The 23,943-nt window shown below is 33.9% G+C and overlaps 1 protein-coding gene across 19 annotated transcripts in view; it reads right to left on the bottom strand.

The window, feature by feature from the left end:
• The window catches only part of EPB41 (erythrocyte membrane protein band 4.1), a 58,351-nt gene that overhangs the window by 10,042 nt on the left and 24,366 nt on the right, over nucleotides 1-23,943 (bottom strand). For 5 of the 19 annotated variants that reach the window (XM_032228476.1, XM_032228475.1, XM_032228469.1 and 2 more), the window contains 5 exons: nucleotides 21,824-22,035; nucleotides 17,635-17,697; nucleotides 13,548-13,727; nucleotides 10,978-11,028; nucleotides 880-1,344 (listed from right to left, as the gene is read on the bottom strand). In XM_032228476.1, the coding sequence (XP_032084367.1) occupies nucleotides 880-1,344; nucleotides 10,978-11,028; nucleotides 13,548-13,727; nucleotides 17,635-17,697; nucleotides 21,824-22,035 (971 nt within the window). Of the gene's footprint in view, nucleotides 1-879; nucleotides 1,345-10,362; nucleotides 10,600-10,977; nucleotides 11,029-13,547; nucleotides 13,728-17,634; nucleotides 17,698-21,823; nucleotides 22,036-23,943 lie in introns of those variants that run through there. The other 14 variants (XM_032228483.1, XM_032228482.1, XM_032228484.1 and 11 more) reach the window with 9 other exon arrangements.

A 23,943-nucleotide genomic window follows, 5' to 3' on the forward strand; every position in this document is an offset into this window, starting at 1 on the left:
AATAATGGGAATGGATTCACTTCAGTGAATTATTATTAATATTTAATGAGAAATTTAATCACAGACATCTACATATATACTACCATATATGTGATCTACCATGTAGGAAGAATATCATGATTTTTTACATGCCACAGTATTTATTTATTCAGAAACTAGTTGAATTTAAATTGAATGTAGGAAACCTAGAGAGTGCATAGGCAACACCTGCAGTTTGAAATGTGAAGTCCACCAGTTTATATTAAATCACTGCCAAATCACCATTTATGGATATTCAAGTATTAAGAGTAACAGGAAAAGAAAAATCAGCTGTGCCACCACCTGATAATTAACTCAAAGAGAACATAATGTTAGTAAAAGGACCACATAACCATCGTATCCCTTTGCATACCCAAAGTATCACCTTATTATCAGATTAGATATTTAAGGTTTTTAGCAGATAAGATTAATAAGGAAAGAACACTGAAGCAAGCAAGTAAGCAAAAAAAAATACAATCAGCTGGAGGAAATGGTATTTCCAAATCTGTTGACTCCAGACTTTGTTGTAATGCATAAATTATTAGTATTAATCATTAGTACTTAGTTTTTCTGATATATTAAACATCTTTAGCTTTTTGAATTTCCCTTTCTTTGCACAGATCAAGAAAAATTTGTTTAATTAAGACATGTCAATTTCAGATAAGAATGAAGAAGGGAGTAGTAATTTATATAGACAGTATGAAATTGAATAACTGGTTAGTTTTCAGGAATTACTTCAGGACATCAAAAACTAATCCTTCTTCATGGATATGTAAATATGCTTGCTCCAGTGTTTGCAAAGTGACTCAGAAAATGTAGTACAGGCATTTGCAAAAGATATTCTATGTTCACATTTACTACCTGGAAACAGCGAATGAGAGCAGGAAATTCATGATCAACATTTGGATTGTAATATTCTCCATTTAGCTCTCTAAGTGGCTTGCTGGTAAATTTTGTTTCTTCAAAACCACAGGCTTCCTCCTCTTGCTCATGGAGGTACAGTGGAGGTGAAACAGGGATTACAGATACTTCCACCTCAGCCTGTTTAAAATCCTCAGCTTCCTTTTCCATATTTGAGCAAAATCCCTTTTCACACCTTAGATCTTCCTTGCTCTCAAGAGCAGTGGCACCCTCCTCTTTTTGCTCCTTGCTGCTTATTGAAAAAGAGTCTGATTCATGAATTTGTGTAGACTCCAGTGCAGTTGACATTTGGCTCTCACTAAAGCCTACTGAATGCTTTGAAACCTCCCATTCAAAGTGAGAGGCAATATTTTTCCCCTCTGTCACATCATCTGCATCCTCTTTGAAGGGACAGTCACGCACACTCTAAAAAGAAATGAATACACAAAAAAGGCCAGAAAGAATTAGGAATAGAATGCACTTCATCTAGAAAGAGTGCAAAATTTAGAGTAAGACTTCATAGGGCCTGTGTACACTATTACAATGGCTGAAGATGAATATTTCAAGTGTGTTCAAAAAAGGCTGTATTATAGTCACTCAGACAGACAATAACAGTCTCACTTAGTCAAGGTCAAGAAGTTGTTTATATTCTCCTCTTTGTCAGAGGAATTTGTCCTGGTCCAGCTCCAAGTCTGAAGTGAGCAAAGCTACTGCAGCTTTCTCTGTAATAACAGCTACTCTTTCAATCAACTAAGAAGTCATTGGACCAATCAATCAATCTCCTGCCAGAAGGAGAATAAGGCTACTTTTGAAGAGGTTGGACATTTGGAGATCATGGCAGTAGACACAATCTGGTATTTGCCACTTTAAAGTGGAGTAAGTTTGGAGAAGGAGAGGGTTAGCTTTTGCTGCCCCACCTGTACTATTTCTGAATATCCACTGTCCCCTTCCTGTCCTAAACTCCTACAAGGTGCACTGGGAAAATATACATAGCACATTACTCTCACTTACTTGTAAAACACAGATCTATCATACTGAAAGCTCATGTTTTGAAAACATAAGCACATAATTAATGCTTTCATATTGCTGAGGAGTAGGATTCTAAACACAAATTTCAATTTCTTATAATTGAAAAATAATACTGTCCACTCTGCAGCTACAGGTATGGCTTTTAAAAGAGAAATGAGGAATTTTCTAAAGTGTTCCTTTGAAAACAACAGGTTTTCGTATGGCTTATAAACTGAATTTTTTCATACATAAATCTAGGAGTCATCTTAATTGCTGAAGCTTTCAACAAAGCTAAACTTCTCAACAAAGCACAACGTAAAGTATTACTGACTTTTTTTTTATAAGAATGATCCAAATGATATAACGACAAGAAAATCCCAGGGATACAACAGAGATGATGAGAAGCTACCTCATTATTTATATATTTACAATGATATTGCTTGCCTAAAATTATCTGACCGCAAATGTCAAACGGGAACCTTTTGCATGCTATCTTCAACTTTTATTGAGAAATGAGTAACAGCATAAAACAAAGAAATCCACTCAGCCTATTAGAAAGCAAGGGTATCTTTAGCATCAGAGCCAAGTAAGAGAATTTCACCGAGGATGATGCTATACTTCTTCCATCGTGCGCCTGTTGGAAAGTTCTCAACTAGATCATTATAAATCTCAGCAAGCTCTCCTATTACAATTTGAGGAAAGGAAGAGTCATAGAAAAAAGGCAAGGATGAAAACATGCTTAAGATTAGAAATAGTATAGAAAATTTGCCTGGTCCAATCACCCACTGAATAAGATATAATACTTTAAATAGGATAAGATTTGTGGGCAAAGCCAGAAATTAAAGAACCCCAGCAATAAAGGATACTTGTTTCCAAATCTAACTTTTCATATTAAGTGAAAAGCCTCAGGGAATGAATGGAATTAATATTTGTAATGAATGACACGACTTTGCTGTAAGGGATTGAATCTTATTAGAAACATTATAAAAAGCTTGTCAAATATCCAAAGATTGAGAAATATTCTACAATAAAGGAAAATTTTGTACAATTTTAACTGGAAGTGACAAGAAATCACTAAATGATTATGCAATAACCGATTATGTGTTTTTTTTTAATTGCTTATTTAATGAGGGAAAATGAAAGCCAATTGGATAAGGGAAAAAACACTTGAATAGTCATTTTATTTGTCTACATTAAAATAGTGAATTCTGAACTGACTAAGCAGATCAAATAGTATATGCAAAATTTTGTTTTCAAAACTCTTTTTGCTTCTGTCAAATAGTACTGCATGTATAGAGACTGACTATTAATATCAGCATTTAAAATTTAGCATCTATATGTCTGATAAACAAAATATTCAAATAGTGGGGCTGTTTGGATGAGACAAACTCCAAGACCGAATGTTAAATATGAACTTGTACGTATGAACTTGTAACTATTGGTTCTTTCCTTCTCAATAATTCTTTCTAAAGGTGTCTGTTCCTACCACCCTGTACCCACCATGGTAGCAAAATGATGAATGTAGATGATGGCATGATGCAAGCTTTGCCATGCTGTATTTGTGTCATGATATCACATTCAAATATACAAAGAGTATATTATAACACACACATTATTTGTCCCTACCACCCACCAACTCAGGATGCCTAAGACCCCATGTAAGTAGTCTGAGTTACATATTTTAACCTATTGTCTGCAATTTCTGCTTTTTTTTAGCTAGAGAAGCAAACCTAAAATAAATAACTTATTTTTTCTGATTAGTGATGACAGAAGCCTCAAGTTAAAGAAAAGATCAATAATAAGGAACTCAATGATGGCAGCTTATTATCAACATATATTAGCAGGGATAAATTAATGTAAACTGCAGACTTTGATGCAGGACACAAAAATTTAATTATATTAGAAATAGTTTGTTAAGTTCAGGGAATATTCTGCCATAACTATATTTTTTTATTGGAAATGCTATTTATAAAACAGGCACACTCACTTTTAAAACATAACAGCTACAGAAGTTTAGCCACATGCAAATTAGTCGAGGGGTGAACACATATCATTTGATATGATGAATTTGTTCTTCAATGTAGCTTTTTTGTAGCTCCTGTATTTTTATATTTAGAGTAAACAGATTTGTTGCACCAGGAATTGCCAGTCTTCCTTTTGTATTAACCCCTGCTATTCAATATCCTTTCCCAGATTCCATAAGGAGTTCTATTATGGCTTTCAGAAAAGTTTGAACAATGTTCCTTTAAGTGTGCAATTCAATGAAATTAAAAATAAATTTAATGGAAAACAGAGTTTTGATGATAGGAACTCTATACTGATATTCAAAGAAATTATTTGAATTTGAATAGATTTGTATGCCGCCCAATCCTGAAGGACTCCGGGCGGCTTACATAAAAACAGTTTAAAAAACAAAATACTAAAAAAGTTAAAATACAAAACAGAGTGAGTTAAAAAAGGACACAACATACACTCGACGTTAATGGGGCTGAAGCTCAATCAGAGATCAGCAGCCCCAGGCCTGCCAGAACAGCCAGGTCTTAACAGACCTTCGGAAGGCTGAGAGTAGGGAGGGTCTGGATCTCAGGGGGTAGATCGTTCCATAGGGCCGGGGAAGCTACAGCGAAGGCTCTCCCCCGAGGAGCCGCCAGACGACATTGTGTAGTCGACGGCACCACCCGGAGAAGGCCCACCCTGTGTGATCTTATTGGGCGCTGGGAGGTATGTTGCAGGAGGCGGTCACGGAGATTATATAAAACAATGTTCCAACACTGGAGGTTTTAAAGAACAGATTTGTTTCAAATGGTATAGGGTATCTTTCTTGAGCAGAGGGTTGGACTAGAGGACCTCCAAGATCCCTTCCAACTCTGTTATTCTATTAGTGTAAGACTTAATTTGGACATTTCTATAGCTGGCTATCTATATTTTGTATTTTAATTATTTATATTTGATATTACTTTTTAAAAAAATCTCATTTAAGAAAAAGTCTTATATCCATTAAAATGACCTGATTGTTCAGACTGCTCCAGACACATCTGTAATAAACAGTTTATTAGGTAATGATCATCAATGTGCTGCAGGTTATTTTCCTTGCCACCAACTAACTTGATGTTAATTATTTAAGATTATCTAAAAAACAGCAAAAAAACCTAGTATGCTGTAAAGCAAGTGTCAGTTCAAGCATTACATTTAATCCCAACAATGCCTCTGAATCCCACATATATCCCATAGGCATTCTTGGAAAATAAAAATAATGGAGGGTTGCATCCTATTATTTTTGGGAATAATACAATATAAAGGGCATCTTAAGAGAACAGCTGTATGAAGGACATCAGTCTCATAAATCTACTTCATACAAATGAATCCATACTGAATGCTTGAGAACTAATTGGCAAGAACGGTCATAATGATGCTCTCAAAATTCCAAGTGTCTCATTTGTCCAAAAATTGGAGAACTTGGGAACTTCACTCTAAGATACCACTTAAAAGCTTTTTGATACAAGGAGAAATAGGATAATGGCACTTTTTTTTGCTAAAGAAAATATGAAATGAAATTGCCGACTGCTTTTAATGTTCTGTTGGTATCTTTGAACATCAGAAGCACCTAACAGCTGACTCAAGATAACTCCTGTATTAGTTTGCAAAAGTTACAAATTTCCACTCAAAAGCTTCTACTAATTTGTTAATAGCTCCATTATTAACACTGCAGTGAATGGAGACAGCTATTCTTGATAGGTTTTTGGATCAGGCAGAGGATCTATATTAAAATAGCATTCAAATAAAAAAGGGGATAAACTAATATATAGTGCCAAGCAATCAGCGATAAACCCCTTAAAATTATTTTGTTTTTCAAAAACCTTCTGTAAGAATTTTCCTTAACAAGTGGATATTATGAGTATTTCAAGCAATGCATCAATAATATTAGATTATCCCCATACTGGAAATATGTACAGAAGCAGCTATATTTAAAATGTTTAAAATGCACAATTGGTAACATACTACACTCACCAGCAAGAATTTCCAGAGACCAACTAGTGAAAGATAATACATTTCAAAAGGGTCAATAAAACTTTAAAAAGCAGTATTATGAAGCACAAAGACAACATTCCAAATTTAACTTGTTTTCATTTGTACCATTCTTACATTAAACTTCAAAAGTTTGGGTGGGAAACACAATAGACTATCATTAATTTATAACTGCAAACTGGATGGATTTTAAAACTTAAATTACTCAATAATAAATTGAGTATTGTGGTTCTGCTTTCCAAAATAATCAGGGATAAACAAAGGATAATTCTAATGAAACCATAAAATGAGTATTAAAAGTTTGATTGTAGGGATCAAAACCATTCTTTTCGATATTCTGTGTTCTTATTGTAGTGAAGACTTTTAGGAATAATGATAAATGATTAATTTCCACTATTTTGAAGTTATCAACCCTTTCCTTAATACTACATGGTTAGATAGCTCTCTAAAATCTTAGGTAGAGCCCAAGTTTTGCCTTTCAAGATTCTTTAGCTACTGTTCAGTAAAAGGATTGTCCTGAATTATTACTGAACAACAATCCATATATAAATAAGATACATAAAACAGAAAATAACATTTGCTGCCCATTCAATCACTAAATGCAGGTTGATCTAAACCTATGCATTAGCCATTCTCTTGCTGTATGATCTTTTGCCTAATGTAATTTTTTTTAAAAAAATACATGTACTTAATTCAATGTTTTATAAATAATCAAGAACAAACTGAACCAAGTAATTTATGGTTGGAACTCACCCAAATGGTCTTCTCAGCCTTGCCATAGTTCATAAAGTAGTAAGATGGAAAAACTTTGTCACCCTGAACTCATCAAATTTCCTTATATAACCTAACATAAAAAAATTTGGTGCCCATTTTATTTATTTATAAGAATTTATATAGCTGCCCATCTCACAAAAAGTGACTCGGGGTAGTGTACAACAATTAATTGACTTGTTCGTGAACTTTGGTACGTGCTTTTATATTCAGAAAAATTGATAATTTAGGAATATTTTGACTGGAGGTCTTCTGGTGGTATAGCAGAATAAATAAAAACATCAAAAAGTAAAGCACTAAAAATGACACACACACACACTTGAAAAAGAGAGCTTAGCAGTAAGTATCACTAGCTATTTTTAAACTTATAAAAATTAAAAGTATAATACATCTTACTGGTAAAATTCCATTCCATAGCCTCATCTGCAGGAACACCCATTATATGATTACTATCCATCTCACCTCAGAAGATTTGATCATACCTAGGTGGGTGAAAGTGTTCCTTAAAACAACTAAGTCCCAAAATATGGAAGGCATCATTTAAACCTTCTGTTAAAAAATAGATTAAAAGACACTGCAACTGCACACTGGGACCCATATTCTATGGGTCCCAGTGTGTTACGATTCCAGAACTCTGATGCAACTGACGAGTCTCAAGTAGTCTGGCCTTAAGATTATTAATCATTACATGTGGTCACTGATGCTATTTAAACTTCCAAAGACAGGGATGGATCTAGTATCACATGGTAGCTATAAATGCAATCCTTCATGAGTCAAAGGTAAGTCCATGCAGAGAAGGTTAAAGGTTAATCCTTTTTTGAGTGACTCATTGATGATAGGTGGTTTGTTTAGCTTACATGGTTTGTATATTGCAAATACTGCTTCATCTTTTTGACTATGACTAATGGCCTTCACTCCAATATCTTAGGTAGTGTGGGAGTTATACAGAAAAATACAGGAAATTCTATAAGTAAAAATATAACAGCATCACCATCAGAAGATAACAATGTAGAGAGAAATGCAGCTAACTTAAGCAATGGCTCAGACCCACATCTTTAAAAGAAGATCATGGCCCATGGTTTTGAAAGCAGGTAAGATGTCCAAAAATTAGTAGAGCTATGCTTTTCCCTCAGGCTGGGGCATATTAATCTATATAGACATGACTGCACAACGGAAAGAAATTCATTTTATATTTCAAAACTTTCAAAATGATAAACACCTCATATGTATTTTTCACCTGCACATGCAACACAAACATACTGTATATAATTCTAAGTAATAAACATTTTAAAGATTAATTTTAAAATATCATCTGAATTAGTTAAACTTCATTCATATTCAACTTTGCTCAATAATTTAATTGTCACACACCTCCTTTCTAGATTCAAGATTATAGCTGTTTAGGCTGAATACTGCAAATCTGCTCTCAAAAAACTTGTGAAGTTGTCCTCAATTTATTCTAGGAGTATAAAATCCATTCATCTGTGTTTGCATAATGCAGTAATGAAGAGTCAAAGTCAGAACTTTATAATTATGTTTTAAAATTATACAAATAAATTGATATCAAATAACATCTGAGTGTTTCAAAGTTTAAGCAACATGCAAAGATTTAAATGAACATAATATATATTTAGATGTCAGAACCTCTACCTAAAGTAATGTTTAGTTATGTGTTAACACTACTGCAAATAGTATAAAGAACATCATGCATTAAAGTCCACGCACATTTAGAACATACTAGTTTCATACAGACAGGTGCTGCAGGAAAAACAAAGCAATTTAGTAAATATTCCGGAGTAAAGGAAAGCACAGAAAATGTAGAAAAAATATTAAAGTAATGATAAGAGAGTAATTTAAATTATAAATTACTGCTTCCAGAGAGTTATTGGCTCTCTATCATTCTAAGCCAATCTCAACAGCAACTAGAAGTTACAATCTTCTAAGTAAAATCATACAGAGAGGATAAATGATTCACAAATATGAATCTACGAATACATAGGCAGACACAGAAATACCCTTACAATTAATGTGAGGCAACATGTGCTGCAAATCCACTTTATCCCTGCCCAGACTGTTCTTGAAATAAGTCATAATTCACCCCACTGCATTATATTGATACACAAATCACATTTCCCAAAGAAGTGGCTTTAAGACAGAGTTGTGAAAAGTGTTTTAATAGCAAGATGTAAAATCTATTTTATAATACCAAGGGAATTAAATCACATTGGTTTAATCTGCTCTCTGGATATACATCTCTGAATTATTCTGTTTCATTATAAATGGAAGTTGTATATTTTTTTGTTTATAGAATCATGAAACAAGTTGGAAATAGATCCAACTTTAAAAATGTCTATAGCAGGTATTCTCAGGTATACTGATTTTTTTTCAACAATTACTGCCCCCCCCCCAGCTCTTTTCCTCAACATCCAACTTTAACAGCAAGCCTATACTAATACATGCAGACACGAGTCTTGAACATGATAGAAGCCATCCAAGCAAGTATATCATTGACACAATTGGATTTTTAGGGATTGCAATATTGGTCACAATAGAAGTTGCCTGATGTTCCGTTATCTCCCAAAAATACCAGGTTATGTATTGAATAATTACATCTTTTAAAAAGCAGAATTTCTGAGAAACTGAACTACAGTCAAAAATTAAATAGAAAGAGTAAGACAGCAGTTTTAGCCAGAAATCAAAGCGTGCAGAGTCTTGTTGATATTTCATATAAGGCTCTGTATGTTCCTTAATCACAGAAAAACCAGCCACCACATAGTCATTGCAAGGATCACAAATAGGGACATCAGAAAAGGAAAGCGTGGAGAAGAAACAATGTTAGTATACAGATGACATGTTTTGAGTGTTTTCTGCTCCTCGGGAACTGGAATAGAAATTTTGGCCTGGATTTCTTCAGTTGCTCGATGGGGTAAACTTCCCTCAGGAACTTTCTCTTGCTTTTTAATATAGTCTTCATCCTGCACTAACAGAGGGCGTTCCTGTGTCTGCTTTCATGGTAGGAGATCAAGAAAGACAGAGAGATGAACAAAATGACTGATGAAAAATGCTCAAAATGATACTTGGGGATATGCAAGGACTCAAATGATAGAAATTGTCAGAATGACAGCAAATGTTTTGTACCAGTTATGCAACTAATTCCTCTGTTAACCTTACAAAGTCTAAACCAAATTCCACAGAGAAATTAGCTGCTTTCTAACTGACTAAACAAATTCTGAATTGCTAATAGTCCTTTTGCAGAAACTCATGCTAAATCAACTCTATCCATGGGATAAAATATATATTTGAGTGTTAAGATATAGAATTATGTATGCAATAATAATAGTGTTGCTTTACAAACAGAACTGATATCATACAAAACATTGGTTGTGATTTCCTATGCTATACTAAAATTTAAAATTGTACTTAGTTAGAGTTGATACTTCAACTATAGCACAAAGTTAATTGTTTGAATACTGAAGAAAGTATTGTCATGGAAGACACCATGTCTACCTCCATGTTACATTGTGATTCAAGTGAACTTTCCTAAAAACAAAGAAAATGCAATGTGCATTTCTAATAGTAAGATTACAAAGAATATATTTTATTCTATATTTTTATTTGCATATGACATCAGAGTGTAAAGAATTTAAATATGAGTAGTATTTTGCAGCATTATGTGAAAACTGAGCTTAAGCCGGAGAATTCTGAAGTTGATTTTTTTCCCCATGTATGACAAATGAAAATTGCTATCTAGGACAGGAAAAAATTGGCTCTAAGCTCTCTCAGTTGATTCAGTCTTCTTTGATCAATCTTATATTTGGGGACAGAGTCTTTGCACACCCCTAAGTAATGGAGATCAGGGAGAAAGTAGCTGGAAGTCTGGGCAGCAAAATGAAATGATAAAGTATGCAAGAGTAACATAAAAATTAAAAGAAGAACATGAAAAGAGAGGAAGACAACATAAAAAGAACAGGGTAGAGTTAAACTTTCATAATTTCTCTCTCTCAAACTTTATGGCAACATCTTCATGCAAATTTGTCAACCAGCCATGCGCTGAAAGAAGCAATTGAAAAGCTGCAAAAGCTTGCAGCCCTGTAAATCCACTTAAAGTGTTAGATCAGAAGGCTGTGAGAGATGACATTATTGAAAAGGCAGCCCAAACAATGCTAGTAGCTGCTGTTGAGGGTTTGGGATTGCCAATACCAATGCAGTAGCAAAAATCTGCTTTAGAAGCATGTACCAAAACAGCAGCTTTACCTCTGGCCCAGCGACCTGTCTCTCACAGGGCTGAAATGTGGCTTTCTTGACCTGGACATACACAAAGTATGGAAAATGCAGTTGTATTTTGAAGTAGAATAAATAGACAAATAAACCAGAACTAAATCCCAGTTTATAGACTATTAAAATTACAATTCTTATATTTTAAAAATTAAATTCCCTATGACTAATAATTATAATGCATCCTTCTGTTTAAGAAAGTTAAGAAACTTGGAGGTGTCTGTGAATTAAAATTAATTCTAATGAAAAGTCCACTTACTAATACTTATTACCTGAAGTATTGAAGTTATGATCTGAGAAATGCAATTATTCTGAAATGCCCTCAAATTACATTAACTTTCAAAATATAAATTATTCTTGTTCAATGTTTATATAATCAGAACAAAACTTTATTAATCCAACTTTATAGCATTCTTTAACAACTCTACTCTGATCAGTGCTTCAGAAGCTAATCATGAAAAGGCTTTCTATGCTGTTCCAACTGTTATTAATAATAATTCAACAATTCATACTTCTATCTTTCAACAAAAAATGCAATCAACTGAAAAATAAAATCAAAATCTTTTCTTCTCAATTTCTTCATTTCTATACCTTAATAATTTTGGATATTCTTAAAGCAAGTCAACAATTCTAGATGTATAATGACTGCAAAAATATTCACATGCTACTATAAAAGCTATTTAGTTATCATGCACTATTATTGCACAGGCAGAAAACTATTACTAAATTCAGTTTTCTTTCACCAGCAAAACACAGCTCATCTTGAAAAGCTAAATACATCAGGAAATCCCAAGTTTGTCAGATATATTAGGTTAAAAAAAAATCACAGAAGGCGGCAACAGCCAATGACTTTCATTTTGTTTCCAAAAGAAGCATGTGTATACATGATGTATTTTATATGGTACTATATAGTACTCAGAAGTTTAAAGCAATGCTCTGGACTCAGAACATAGAAATACTTTGATAAATAATATCTGAGTATTTTAATGAATATTTAATTCAGATTTAATCCAACATATCTACAATTCTACTGCAGAGTGTAATACCAAGTTCAGTAATTATTGAAAATACAAAAATATATTGTAATACTTTTAACAATGCAGAATTACCATTCCATCTTTAGTGATGGACTAAATGCCTTCTACTGACAGTAAATAAGTGAGTCATAACTAGCATGTATTATATGTATACATGCTAGTTATATATATATACACACACATACACACACACACACACACACATATATATATATTTGTTATATTTGTGCTGATAAATAATATATATATTATTTATTGCATATATATATATTGCATACATGCTAGTTATGACACACACACACACACATATATATATATTGCATACATGCTAGTTATGACTCATTTATTTACTATCAGTAGAAGTGTGTGTGTGTGTGTGTGTGTGTATGTATGTATGTATGTATGTATGTATGTGTATATATATATACATACATACTACATACATACACATACACATATACATACATACATACATACACACACACACACACACACCCATCCTGCCTTTTGTTCAATATTATTATATATTGTACAGTGGTACCTCGGTACTCAACTGTTTTAAAGTTGAATTTGGTACTCAAATGAATTTGATATGAAAATTTTGTCCCAGTACTCATTTATTTGGTGTTCAATAAACAAGCCAGAACTTGTTACTCTTTCCAGTGGAAACAAAGGTTCATACATTAGTCACGTGGATTTGGTGCTCGTTTTTAGTACTCAATGAGCCTCCTGGAACCAATTAACCAGTACTGAGTACCATTGTATTTTATTATTATAATATAGAGGAGGGTGCATTCCTCTCTTGTGGCACCTGTCTCTGGGACAACATTCCCCCAAGATTTCTCACCCTGATTCCATTTAAACAAGCCCTAAGACCTGGATCAATCATCAAGATTTGGGTTAGTATTGTTGATGATTCTATGATGTTTTGGGTTTTTTTAATGATTGTTTTTTTCAGGTGTTTGATTATTTTCGTATTTTATTGTATTTTATTGTATGGTATTTTGTAAGCCACCCAGAGTCATAACAGATTGGGGAAGTCTATACATTTCATAAATAAATATTATCAAACCAAATCAAGCCCTGCAAAGATTTCTTACTAAAGGATAAAGAGCATAAGCTATATGTTGATTCAGTGTGTGTTGGTAGATAGATATCTTTTTATTTTCCAGTCTAGGGATGAGGGAATTATTTCCCCTGTATTGCCCACCACCCACCTGAAGTATAATGGTTATATATATCTGTCTCTCTCCCCCTCCCTCCTTCTATATTTTATGCTAAGACATTCCAACTCCAATGTCCACAGTAACCTAACAGAAAATTGGCTTTAAAAAGGTTAATAGCTCATTCAATATACAAGAAATGATTAATGAAACACTTAAGCAACTTTGCCTAGCCTTTTGTTTATGTTCTTCTCCCCAAAGGGGAATTCCAATTCCTAGAAAATTAAAAAGTGGTCTTATTTAGAAGATCAAAGCCAAATAAATCATCAGTACTTTATAAAGTACTCACTCCTTCTACTCCTGTGGGAATCTGTCCATTGATGTTAAGCGTTCTGAAAGGAGAATGAGTAGAGAGGCGTTTGTCCCATTCACTTGGCCGTGGCTCAGGAAAAGATTCCATGAAGTTTTTCTTCAGTTCGCTGATGTTAGCATGATGCTTCTTTATTTCTTCTTGGGGTTTATCTAGATCCTACCATTTAAGTAAAAAAAAAAATACAACACAAACCACAGAAAGTTTTACTGAAATGAAATCTATCGCTCTCTTTGATGCTGCAGAAAATTAGTCAATTCTTTTTTCCCCCCTCAGAGAAATAAAATGTACTAGGATATCCCAAATAAAGCTCAACATTATTTGCAACATTGTTTTTTTCAATTAGATAAAATCCCAATTATTATTTCAGGAGTGACAATCTTTTCAAACTTCCTAACTTTGGAACAGTTACCCATTGTACATTTCCAACACTCAGTAGATATTATTAGAGTCTAGAACTATTCAGTACTTTGGAGTTGATTCCAAGAAGGTGCTTCAGAACATGCCCAAGTGTATCAAGTAGTGTCTACAGGTAAATGCTAAAAGGAGATGCTTCTTTTCCTGGGACAGTGTGGCTATCTTCCAGAATTGCTACACAATCATAAAGATTATGATAACCATAAAGATGTGGTTATTTTCAGTACTTGCAAAAGGGAGTTATATTTATGCCTCCACATTCCAAAGCATTTTTTTGGAAATCAAATGTGAAACTTGTAGCCTCTTTCAATCCTAGATTCACATGGTAATTTTATTACGCTTGATGATACTTCTTTCTGAGCAGACTGTCATACAATATGGAACTCAATTTGGATCTTGTACCCTTTTTTCCTGCTGCTAATCTTATATCCAAAAAGCTTTTACCAGCTGCAGACATACCGGTAACTGGTGTGGTATATGTGTTTGTGATTATGGTGTTACCAAAATCCACAAAAGTTAATCATTCCTTGGTAGGGAAAAAAACGAATGAGATTGCTGACTTAAGTAGACACAATTGACATAATTGGTAAGAGAAACCATTTTAGTGAACAAAAAAGGAACAAAAGCCAACCAATTATTTTGGTTATCATGATCCAGGATAATATGACTTCAATAGTAACTTGATTTACCTTTAATAAAATACATGATAAAATCCCATTTGGACAATACCATTTCAGAACTCAGATTAGAAGATTAATATTTATTATTAGTATGCACATCTCAGAAGCTTATATGTTCATCGATCTGCAGGAAAGGTTCATCTACGGATACATATATGCATATTTGGGAAAATATATTTAATCACAAATTGTTTAGCCAGTGACCTTATTACAAGGATTGGACGCAGCCTTCACTGCTCAAGGAAACCTTTCTATCCTGATGCTGCTATTCCTCAAGTTGACAAATGTATCTTCAGAAGGTACATATTGAATCTACATGTATTTGCCACTGTAATAATTAGTCTTTTTTAATTTGACCTTTGTTTTCCCAAACAAGGAAAATCTTTGCTTGGTACAATCAAAATCCTTGCTTGGTACAATAAAATTGAATTGCACACATTTTCAGTTTTTGAAAAATCCTTGGATTTTATCTCTTTCCAAATTCTGGGACATTTTCAGTTTTCTCAATTTCAAAATCAAGTTCAAGGCTCAATATATGAATACTTGTGCACTATAGTACAAAGAAGGGTTATACTTTATTTTATACTGTACGTTAAACATTTTTAAGAGTAATAACTCAGCTTTTACAATTTACAGTTTTTAAAATTGTATTGGATAGAAGCATTATTCATTTTATTTTATTGTATCTGGTTTAAAAAATCTTGTCTGTTAAAACAAACTATTTGTTAAAACATGAGACCTTCCAAAAATAATATATAAAAAGAAATAGTCATTCTGCCCTTACTGCAATATTAAGGAATCAAAAGGTTTTCTGATAAAGAGTACAGGTTATGACAATTGAGACCAAAATTTCAATTAACAAGACCGTTGTTAAGTGAGTTTTGCCCCATTTTATGACCTTTCTTGCCACAGTTATTAAGTGAATCACTGCAGTGAACATGCTAGGAACATGGCTGTTAAGTGAATCTGGCCTCCCCATTGACTTTGCTTGTCAGAAGGTCACAGAAGGTCGCATAACTACATTCCAGCTGCCAAGCATCTAAATTTTGATCACATCACCACAGGAGTGTGAAAAATTGTCATGTCACTTTTTTCAATGCTGTTAGTACTTCAAATGGTCAGTAAATAAATGGTTGTTAGTGATGGATTACCTTAGGTTACTATCAATTATACTACTGGTTTGCAGGATAGTGTGGCAATTTAAATATTAGATGAATATTGCAATCTTAAAATGATTGAAAGATATACCAAAGTTTAATCGTATCTAGTGTTCTTTTAATTTCTTTTCTGTTCATCTTATTGTTTGAAACTTGTTTGACTTTATGATGGGCTTCTTTGGAGCATTTTTTTTTCTGTTTATTAGAATTAGATCGGAACAACCCTAATGTTTCATGAACAGAATTAAAAAAGTAAAGAAAAATAATATCAGGCAATTATTACAATCTATCTGATTGATCATGCTGTTATTGCCGATGGTCTGTGAATACCTGCAACAACAGAGTTAGGGATCAAACTAAATATGTGAAACACATTAGAAAGTGGCATTGAGATACATATTTATTCTAGAACCTGATATGGTAACAGGAGATAAAATTACTACAAAAAAAATAGGTAAATACATTGGATTTTTTAAAAAACTACCAAGAGTAGATAAGAAATTAAAAAGCTGATTTATAGAGGATTTAAAATGATATAAATGAAATATCCATTGTCTCTTGTCAGATCACCTTATGTTGATTGGATTACACCATTTTAATTTTGCCCCAAGCTCTGTATTGTAGCAAACTCAAAGCTGTATAGCACAAAATTAAAAATTCAAAAATTAGTACATTAAAAAAATATTGACACTGCACAAGAAACTCCTATGCTATTTCTGAAATTGTGATTAAAAGATAGTAACACACAAAAAGAGAATCAGTATAAGAAGCACACATTCTCCTGTATCAGTAATATATGATTGGAATGTTCAGTATATTCAAACTCATGTTCAAATGAGGGAAAAGTACAGTCAAGCCTGCCAATCTCATATATGTAACCAAAGAAATTGAAAATTATCACTTAGAATGACAAGAAATATCAAGTCTATTCAGCTTGAATAAAATAAATGATCTCCCACATCAGGAATGAAGTGATGACATTCTACTTCCTCCTTTCAAATTTATTGGGAAGTTTAAAGGAGAGGGATTGTTCTGTTTGAATGCTCTTGAGAATCTGGCCACATTTGAGATGGAAGAAACAACTACATGAACTTTTTAACTATGGACAAGTTTAGTTTTCCCCTTCCCTTTCTTTAAAGATATGTAACAATTCTTGTTTTGATATCAACAGCACTAATAGAAGTAGAGGTGGTTTACGACATGCTACCCATATGTAGGATATGGCAAAAAATACTCAGCGAGCATCATAGTATGAGGACCAGACATAAGTACCATTCATTCAAGCTCCAGCATAAGTTGAAACATTTGCTGAATCTGTGGTCATTAATCGAAGACAACTTGAGAAACTTAAAAGGCTTTGAAATTAAAACTGAAGATCAAGGCAAAAAGTCTGCTACTCTGATTGAATTCAATTTTATATAACTATTCTGGGATTCTAGCCTATAGAATGGCATCACAAAATAAAACCTTGCTTATTTGTGTCAGTCATATAATTGCATGCTTAGAGATTGTTAGGCATAGATGATCGTGTAACGAGTTGCTAAGATTTAGAAATACATTTAAGTGAAGAATGATCCCAATCACATATTTTCAGATAACAAGAAAACAATGTAAACAGATAAGAAAAATGGTTGCATAATGTCATGTTTATTGTGACATGCAAAAGCCTATTTCTAACAAAGTCATGCAAAGAGCATGCGCACACACCTCACCCCAAAAACACAAATGCTACAGCAGAGGCGAAAAGAGTTTAGCAAAGAATGTAGAGGTCCAGGCAAATGCAACTGAAAGAAGCTTCAAAGTCATACAAACCTCCAACATTAAATTGCTATGTCTTATATAAATGTTTTCACCATCTAGTCTCTTTGATCTCTTCTGTGAAAGAAAGGGGGGGAAAAACAAAACAAAAAAAACACACACATAAAAATTAAAAAGGTTGTTCTTGCAGGTATTTGCAGATTGGAAAATGAAAAAGGTTAAACTAAGATTCATAGAGCAATGATTTGCGAATGGGGTATAGTGTATAGAATCATAAGGTCATGTGGAGAATATGAGGAATGTGTGTGGTCCTGCTCATGAATGATGGAAAAATGTAATGGGTTCTTTTTAAAAAGACAGTTATCATGGCTCCATCATTCTGCAAGCTGTTCTTCCATAGAGACACAGTATTTCCAAAAAAGAGTAAGAAATTAGAATATAGCTATGCAGAACACTGGAAATGTCTTCCTGGCTCTCTAGTGTACATAAAAACATTTTTGAAACTAGAATTTATTAATACATTTCAAAATTTAAATACATCTATTTGCCTTTTCTATTACAGTAATACTTTTTTTTTACTTCCTGAATTGTTGACTCCTCATAGAAAGTTTTTTGCAAAATAATTAGGAAATGAGAAGTATAAAGAAGGAAACTTTTACTAATTCTTTGGTTAATTCTGATTAATTTTGTTTATTTACAAACAAATATCAGCACAGGAAGAAACCAAAATATTGTCTTTTTAAATACGTAGCATATGCATGAGTGATATGATAATTTTGTTTTGATGGAAGTGGGGAAAAAAAACAGCTAACCTTCCTCATTCTTATCGGGTCTTCCTCTTTTTCTGCGCGCTGCTGTTTTATGAGTTTTTTAAAAAAAGAAAAAAATGGGTTCATTTATTTTGACTCGATTTAGCCTTTTTCCCCCTTTTTCTTTTTAAAGAAAGCAAAGCAACCTAATCAGACAAACCTGATTTTGGTCGCCATTTGTGCTGGGTATTGACATTTTGATATGCATTTTCCCCACCTACGTTAAAAAATAAAGTGGCAAAAACATTTTTTGTTAGTAGAGTTTTGGAGATAGCATTGCTTCAAAAACTACCATTTGTTTTTGAAGCATTGTGTAAACATGCATTAATTAACATGCACTCTTATGAAGACAAAATAAACACCATACTTTATAATGACAGTTTGTTAGTTCGATATAGTTGATGTTATTTTATTCAGCATTTTGAATTCTTCAAAACAATTTTATTGTAAGTATAAATATGTAAAGAAGCTTAAAACAGCTGTAAACTTCAAAGGGTCTCTTCCAACTTTTCTTTTCTTGTTATTTCTGGTTGTGATGAGCTTCTAAAAATCACAAGAAGCATGAGAAAATCTCTACATTGTATTTAACTTGATCCTTGTTGCAATGAATGTTCTAAATGAATTACTTTGCAGCAGTAATTCAGGAAACCGATTAGATTGCAATCCATTCCTTACAAAGAAATTGGCTTGAGAGGGAATTGTACTGGTTTGACCAATGTGAAAGTCTGACAGAGAACAAGCACAGGGCAGGATAGCAGGTATGGAACAAGGAATCAAGAATCAGTAAAACATCAACTGAATGAGAAACTAGGTATCAGAGCAGAAGCAGCCAAGAAGGCACTAGTCAGAAAAAGAAATCCAAAAAATAGAGGCAATACATTTGAGCTATAGGAAACAAAAAAAAGAAAGTTTTAAACCGAACTGTTTATACAAAGTGCCTAATAGAAGTGAGGAAAGGACGAAGGAAAAAGGTCCCAGTCAGTGGAATTTTATTTATTCTGGATTTCTTTGTTCTTACACATATGGCCTTGGCAATCCTCACAGAGTAAGGACTGATTATATATATAGTATCAATATGCAGAAAAAAAGGACTTAGACAGGCATTTTTGTTACGTCTCTTAAAGATGCTTGCAGTTTGAATTGGGTGAATTATCAATTATGCAGCTATTAAATATAGGAGACAGGGCACACTTTTTTTCATTTTTAAACAGTCCAAAGTTTTAAACCAACATTAAAATGTTAACTTATTGCTCAATACTGATAATAAGCAATGGCAGACTATATTTCAACTGTCAACTTCAATACAATATTATAATATGATATTAGCTGAACTGAATTATACTCATTCATTGTCAGTAAATCCCGTTGCATTTTTAAATATATGAATATGGGATTTAACTGCAATAAAACTAAGAATACATTTATTTAACCAAAATTAAATTTTAATATATTGTTTTAGACATTTTCATGCTGAAGTCTGGATTCTAAATAGGTTTTTCTATTTTTTTTTCTCTATTAAAGTTTTTTGAAGGAATTTGGAGAGAAAACTGCAGGCATCCATACCAATTATTGTAATTTATATGTAAGGAATTTCATGGCACAATGAAAAAGCCATCAAAAGTAAGAGTTAAGATACAGAGCAAGATAATAAAACATTACCTGCACAATAAACAAACAAACAAACACACACACACCCCAACTCTTTACATCCCAGTTTAAAGATAACATATCTAAAACAATGTCTCATTTCACATATTTAGGGCATAACACAATGCATGATGTTACATAACTTTTAGATTTTCTCTTGAAGAGACTCTCAAGCAAGTCCTTCATAATATTATTGAAAGTTAAATGCATATGGTTGGAAAATGTCTTCTAGCACAGCATCAGAATTTAAATATTTATCCCCTCCTATTGATTCCTATTACTGACACACTGCATGATGAAGAAATCTATCTTAATAATCATTATTAGTAGCTCCATTCCAAACTCTGAATTCACTTGAATCAGTGACAAGAATTAACTAACTGAAGCTGAGCCATACTTTTGAAGGAATATGTTTAAGCCCTGTATTGACTTTTTAAGCATTTGGATTCTTTTGGAGTTGACACCCGTAATAAATCAAATCAATCAATCAAATAAATAAATCAAAACTGGGCTGGACTGAGTTTTTGAACTGGCCCTCAATGAGGAGAGGAAGTGTGGCCAAAAGAAATAACTCAGTTAATTCTTGGGCGAATAGACTGAATAACCCATGCTTGGACTCTCCAAGCAGCGCACAGGAGAATATTTCATTCATCATTGATGATTAAAATACAGATGAATGTTCAAGCAATCCAATTTGCCACTTATAGTGTCAATCTGATAGATTTCCTCAGAATTCCTTCAAATTCCAAGAACTGTAGTGAATGAGTATAGAAGCTTTGTTAAGAAAGTTAAAATGTAAGTTGAATATAGTTTCAAAGAAGAGCCAAAATGTGGGTGAAACTGTCTCTAATTGCAACTAGAGATGCTGGGTAACTATGTGTGAAAAAAAGAAATGACAAGTTAGTATGGTTTTAAAATCTCGAAATGAAAAAAAAAACTATTGGAAAGCAAAATTTAGGAAGTACACTGATCAACACAATCATAATTATTTAGTTAGAAGGAAACCCTAAAGAATGTTTGGCTTGAAACTTCTTAGGTTGTGGAAACAGTGCTTGGAAATCAACGTAATTTGTCCTCTCACCTTTAGTCTGAGGACAAAACAGAATAAGCAGTACCGTATTTTCACCCATATAACCCGCCCACGCAAATACCCCGCCCACGCGAATAACCCGCGGGTTTTCTGGATCATGTAAAATATTTTCCGTATACCCCGCCCACGCATATAACCCGCGACGAGTAAGAGAGAAGGGAAACAGCTGAGATGGGGGGGGGGGGAAGAAACGGAGAAAGAAGCCTGCGCAAGCTGGGGAAGAGGAAAGGAACGGAGGAGAAGAAAACAGCTGAGATCGGGGTGGGGGAAGAAACGGAGAAAGAAGCCTGCGCAAGCTGGGGAAGAGGAAAGGAACGGAGGAGAAGGAAACAGCTGAGATCGGGGTGGGGGAAGAAACGGAGAAAGAAGCCTGCGCAAGCTGGGGAAGAGGAAAGGAACGGAGGAGAAGGAAACAGCTGAGATCGGGGTGGGGGAAGAAACGGAGAAAGAAGCCTGTGCAAGCCTCCGATCGTGTAAAATATTTTCCGCCCCCCCGCCCACGCATATAACCCGCGGGGGGCGCTGTGCATGTAAAAACGCATATAACCCGCGGGTTATATGGGTGAAAATACGGTAAATACTTTTCCAGGCTGCCTATGCACAATGGTTTAACTGTGAGTGGGATTAAGCTCTTATCTTATTCTAAAACAAACAAAAGCATTTTACCAATAATGATAAAAATGGTGGACCATCATACCTGAAATCCTTCAGCTGGTTCTGCTTTGGCTTTATCTTGTAAAGTTCCTTCAACTTTTACTTCTTTTTTTACTGTTTCCTTTTCAGTTTTAAGAACGGCTGGTTCTTTGCTGACAGATGCAGCTGGTACAATTGGTTCAGTAACATGGCTCTGAGCAATAGCTGGTGCAGATGTAGGCCGCGGGCTTCTATCAGGTGTAACCACTGCTACTGCTAAGCAGAAATAGATACATCTTCAGTTATAGTACAGAACAGAATCAAGAAGAAAGCCACAACACTGCAAAATAAAGATATGCAAAGCAATCGGCATGTCTAAAGCAGAATTTATTTTAAATAAGGCATGAAGAAAAATGTTAAAGAAAACATTTAATACCACCAAGAGCCACACATTAAATGTTAGTGAACAATACATAATGTAAAATGCTTCTTATTTGAAGAATCACTGTTCAAAGTAGGTAACTGGTGCAAATAATTATCACAGATGATAAAATAATTATCATCACCTAATTACTCCTGTTAATCATAGTGATAAATGCAAAACAAGATCATTTGAGTTACTGGCAGACATAGAATACTTACTATAAAGATTAAACTAAATAAATTAGTATCTTTGTTTCAAAGGGTAGCCCAATAATAATACTGGCTTTTTAAAAAGCAATTTTCACAATTATATCCTGTGTTGTGAGAATAGCATGAAAAAGTACAGATTACATGACGAGAATCTTTAACAGCTTTCTCTCTCTTAAGTGGGACAGTGAAATACACTGTAAATTGGATCACCTCTCAGATGTAACAATACATTCATATGGGATCCTAAGAAAACTAAGCAAAAGAATGAGCAGCAATGCTACATCTATATTAATTTATTTCACATACTCATTACTATTCAAAATGTTATCCCAAAAATTATATTGCCTCAAGTATGACATTTTCAAAATCTAATTTAAAATTGAACTACACATTTCATCAATCAAATATACTGTACTTGATCAACGTTAAATGATATTACTCAAGCTAAAAAATTATCTTTGATACTATCTCTTCCATATCTTGTTTTGGTTCTTTAATGCTGAACTGGCACTGCTAGTCTCCCTAATTCCCAAAGGTATATATAGGTACTCCTCAACCACAATTGAGCCCAAAGTTTGTTAAGCAATAACTGAGTTTTGCCCCTTTTTACGACCTTTCTTGCCACAGGTGTTAACTGAATCACTGTTAAGTTAGTAACATGGTTGTTAAGTGAAGCTGGCTTCCCCATTGATTTTGCTTGCTAGATCACAAAAGGTGATCCCATGACCCCAGGACACTACAATAGTCATAAATAGATGCCAATTACCAAACGTCGAAATTTTGATCTTGAGACCACAGAGTTGCTGCAAAGATTGTAAGTGTGAAAATAGTCATAAATCACTTTTTTTCAGTGCCATTGTATCTTTGAACAATAAAGGAGAATATTTATAGCTCAGGATTGACATGAGGAGTCCTTGGTGCTCTCTGAATTTGCTTGTTTTCTTGCAGATGTTTCATTACCCAAATCAGTAACATCATCAGTGCACTGAATGAAACATCTGCAAGAAAACAACCAAGCTCAGAAAGCACAAGGACCCCTAACTTTGGACATTTCACTAAACAAATGGTATAAGTATCGATTCCATGCTACCACTCCTAGTTCATGCTCATTCACACTGGCAATGTTCCAGAGAGGAGGAAAACAGTGGAAAACATGCACTAAACCATATATACCATATTTTTGGAGCATAAGATGCAAATTTTTCCCTCAAAAAAGAGGCTGAAAATCTGAGTGCATCTTATACACTAAATACACCATTTTTTGCCTCCCAAAACCCTGAGCCCTTCACCAAAATGGCCCTGCATAGCCTTTAGGAGGCTTTCAGAGTGCTCCTGGGGGCTGGGAAGGGCAGAAGTGAGCGAAAAACAGGCAGGTATTTTTGCTCAATTTTGCCCCCCCCCCCGAGCACTCTATAAGCCTCCTAAAGGCTATGCATGCCCTTTTTTGACAAAAAATGGACCAGTTTTTGTGGAAAATGGGCTGTTTTTGGGAGGTCTGCAGAGTGCAAAAACTTTTTTTAAAAAATTTGCCTCTTCAAAATCTTGGTGCAT

Source organism: Thamnophis elegans, chromosome 12 (genome assembly GCF_009769535.1).
Source record: "Thamnophis elegans isolate rThaEle1 chromosome 12, rThaEle1.pri, whole genome shotgun sequence".
NCBI classification, from domain to species: Eukaryota; Metazoa; Chordata; class Lepidosauria; order Squamata; family Colubridae; genus Thamnophis; species Thamnophis elegans.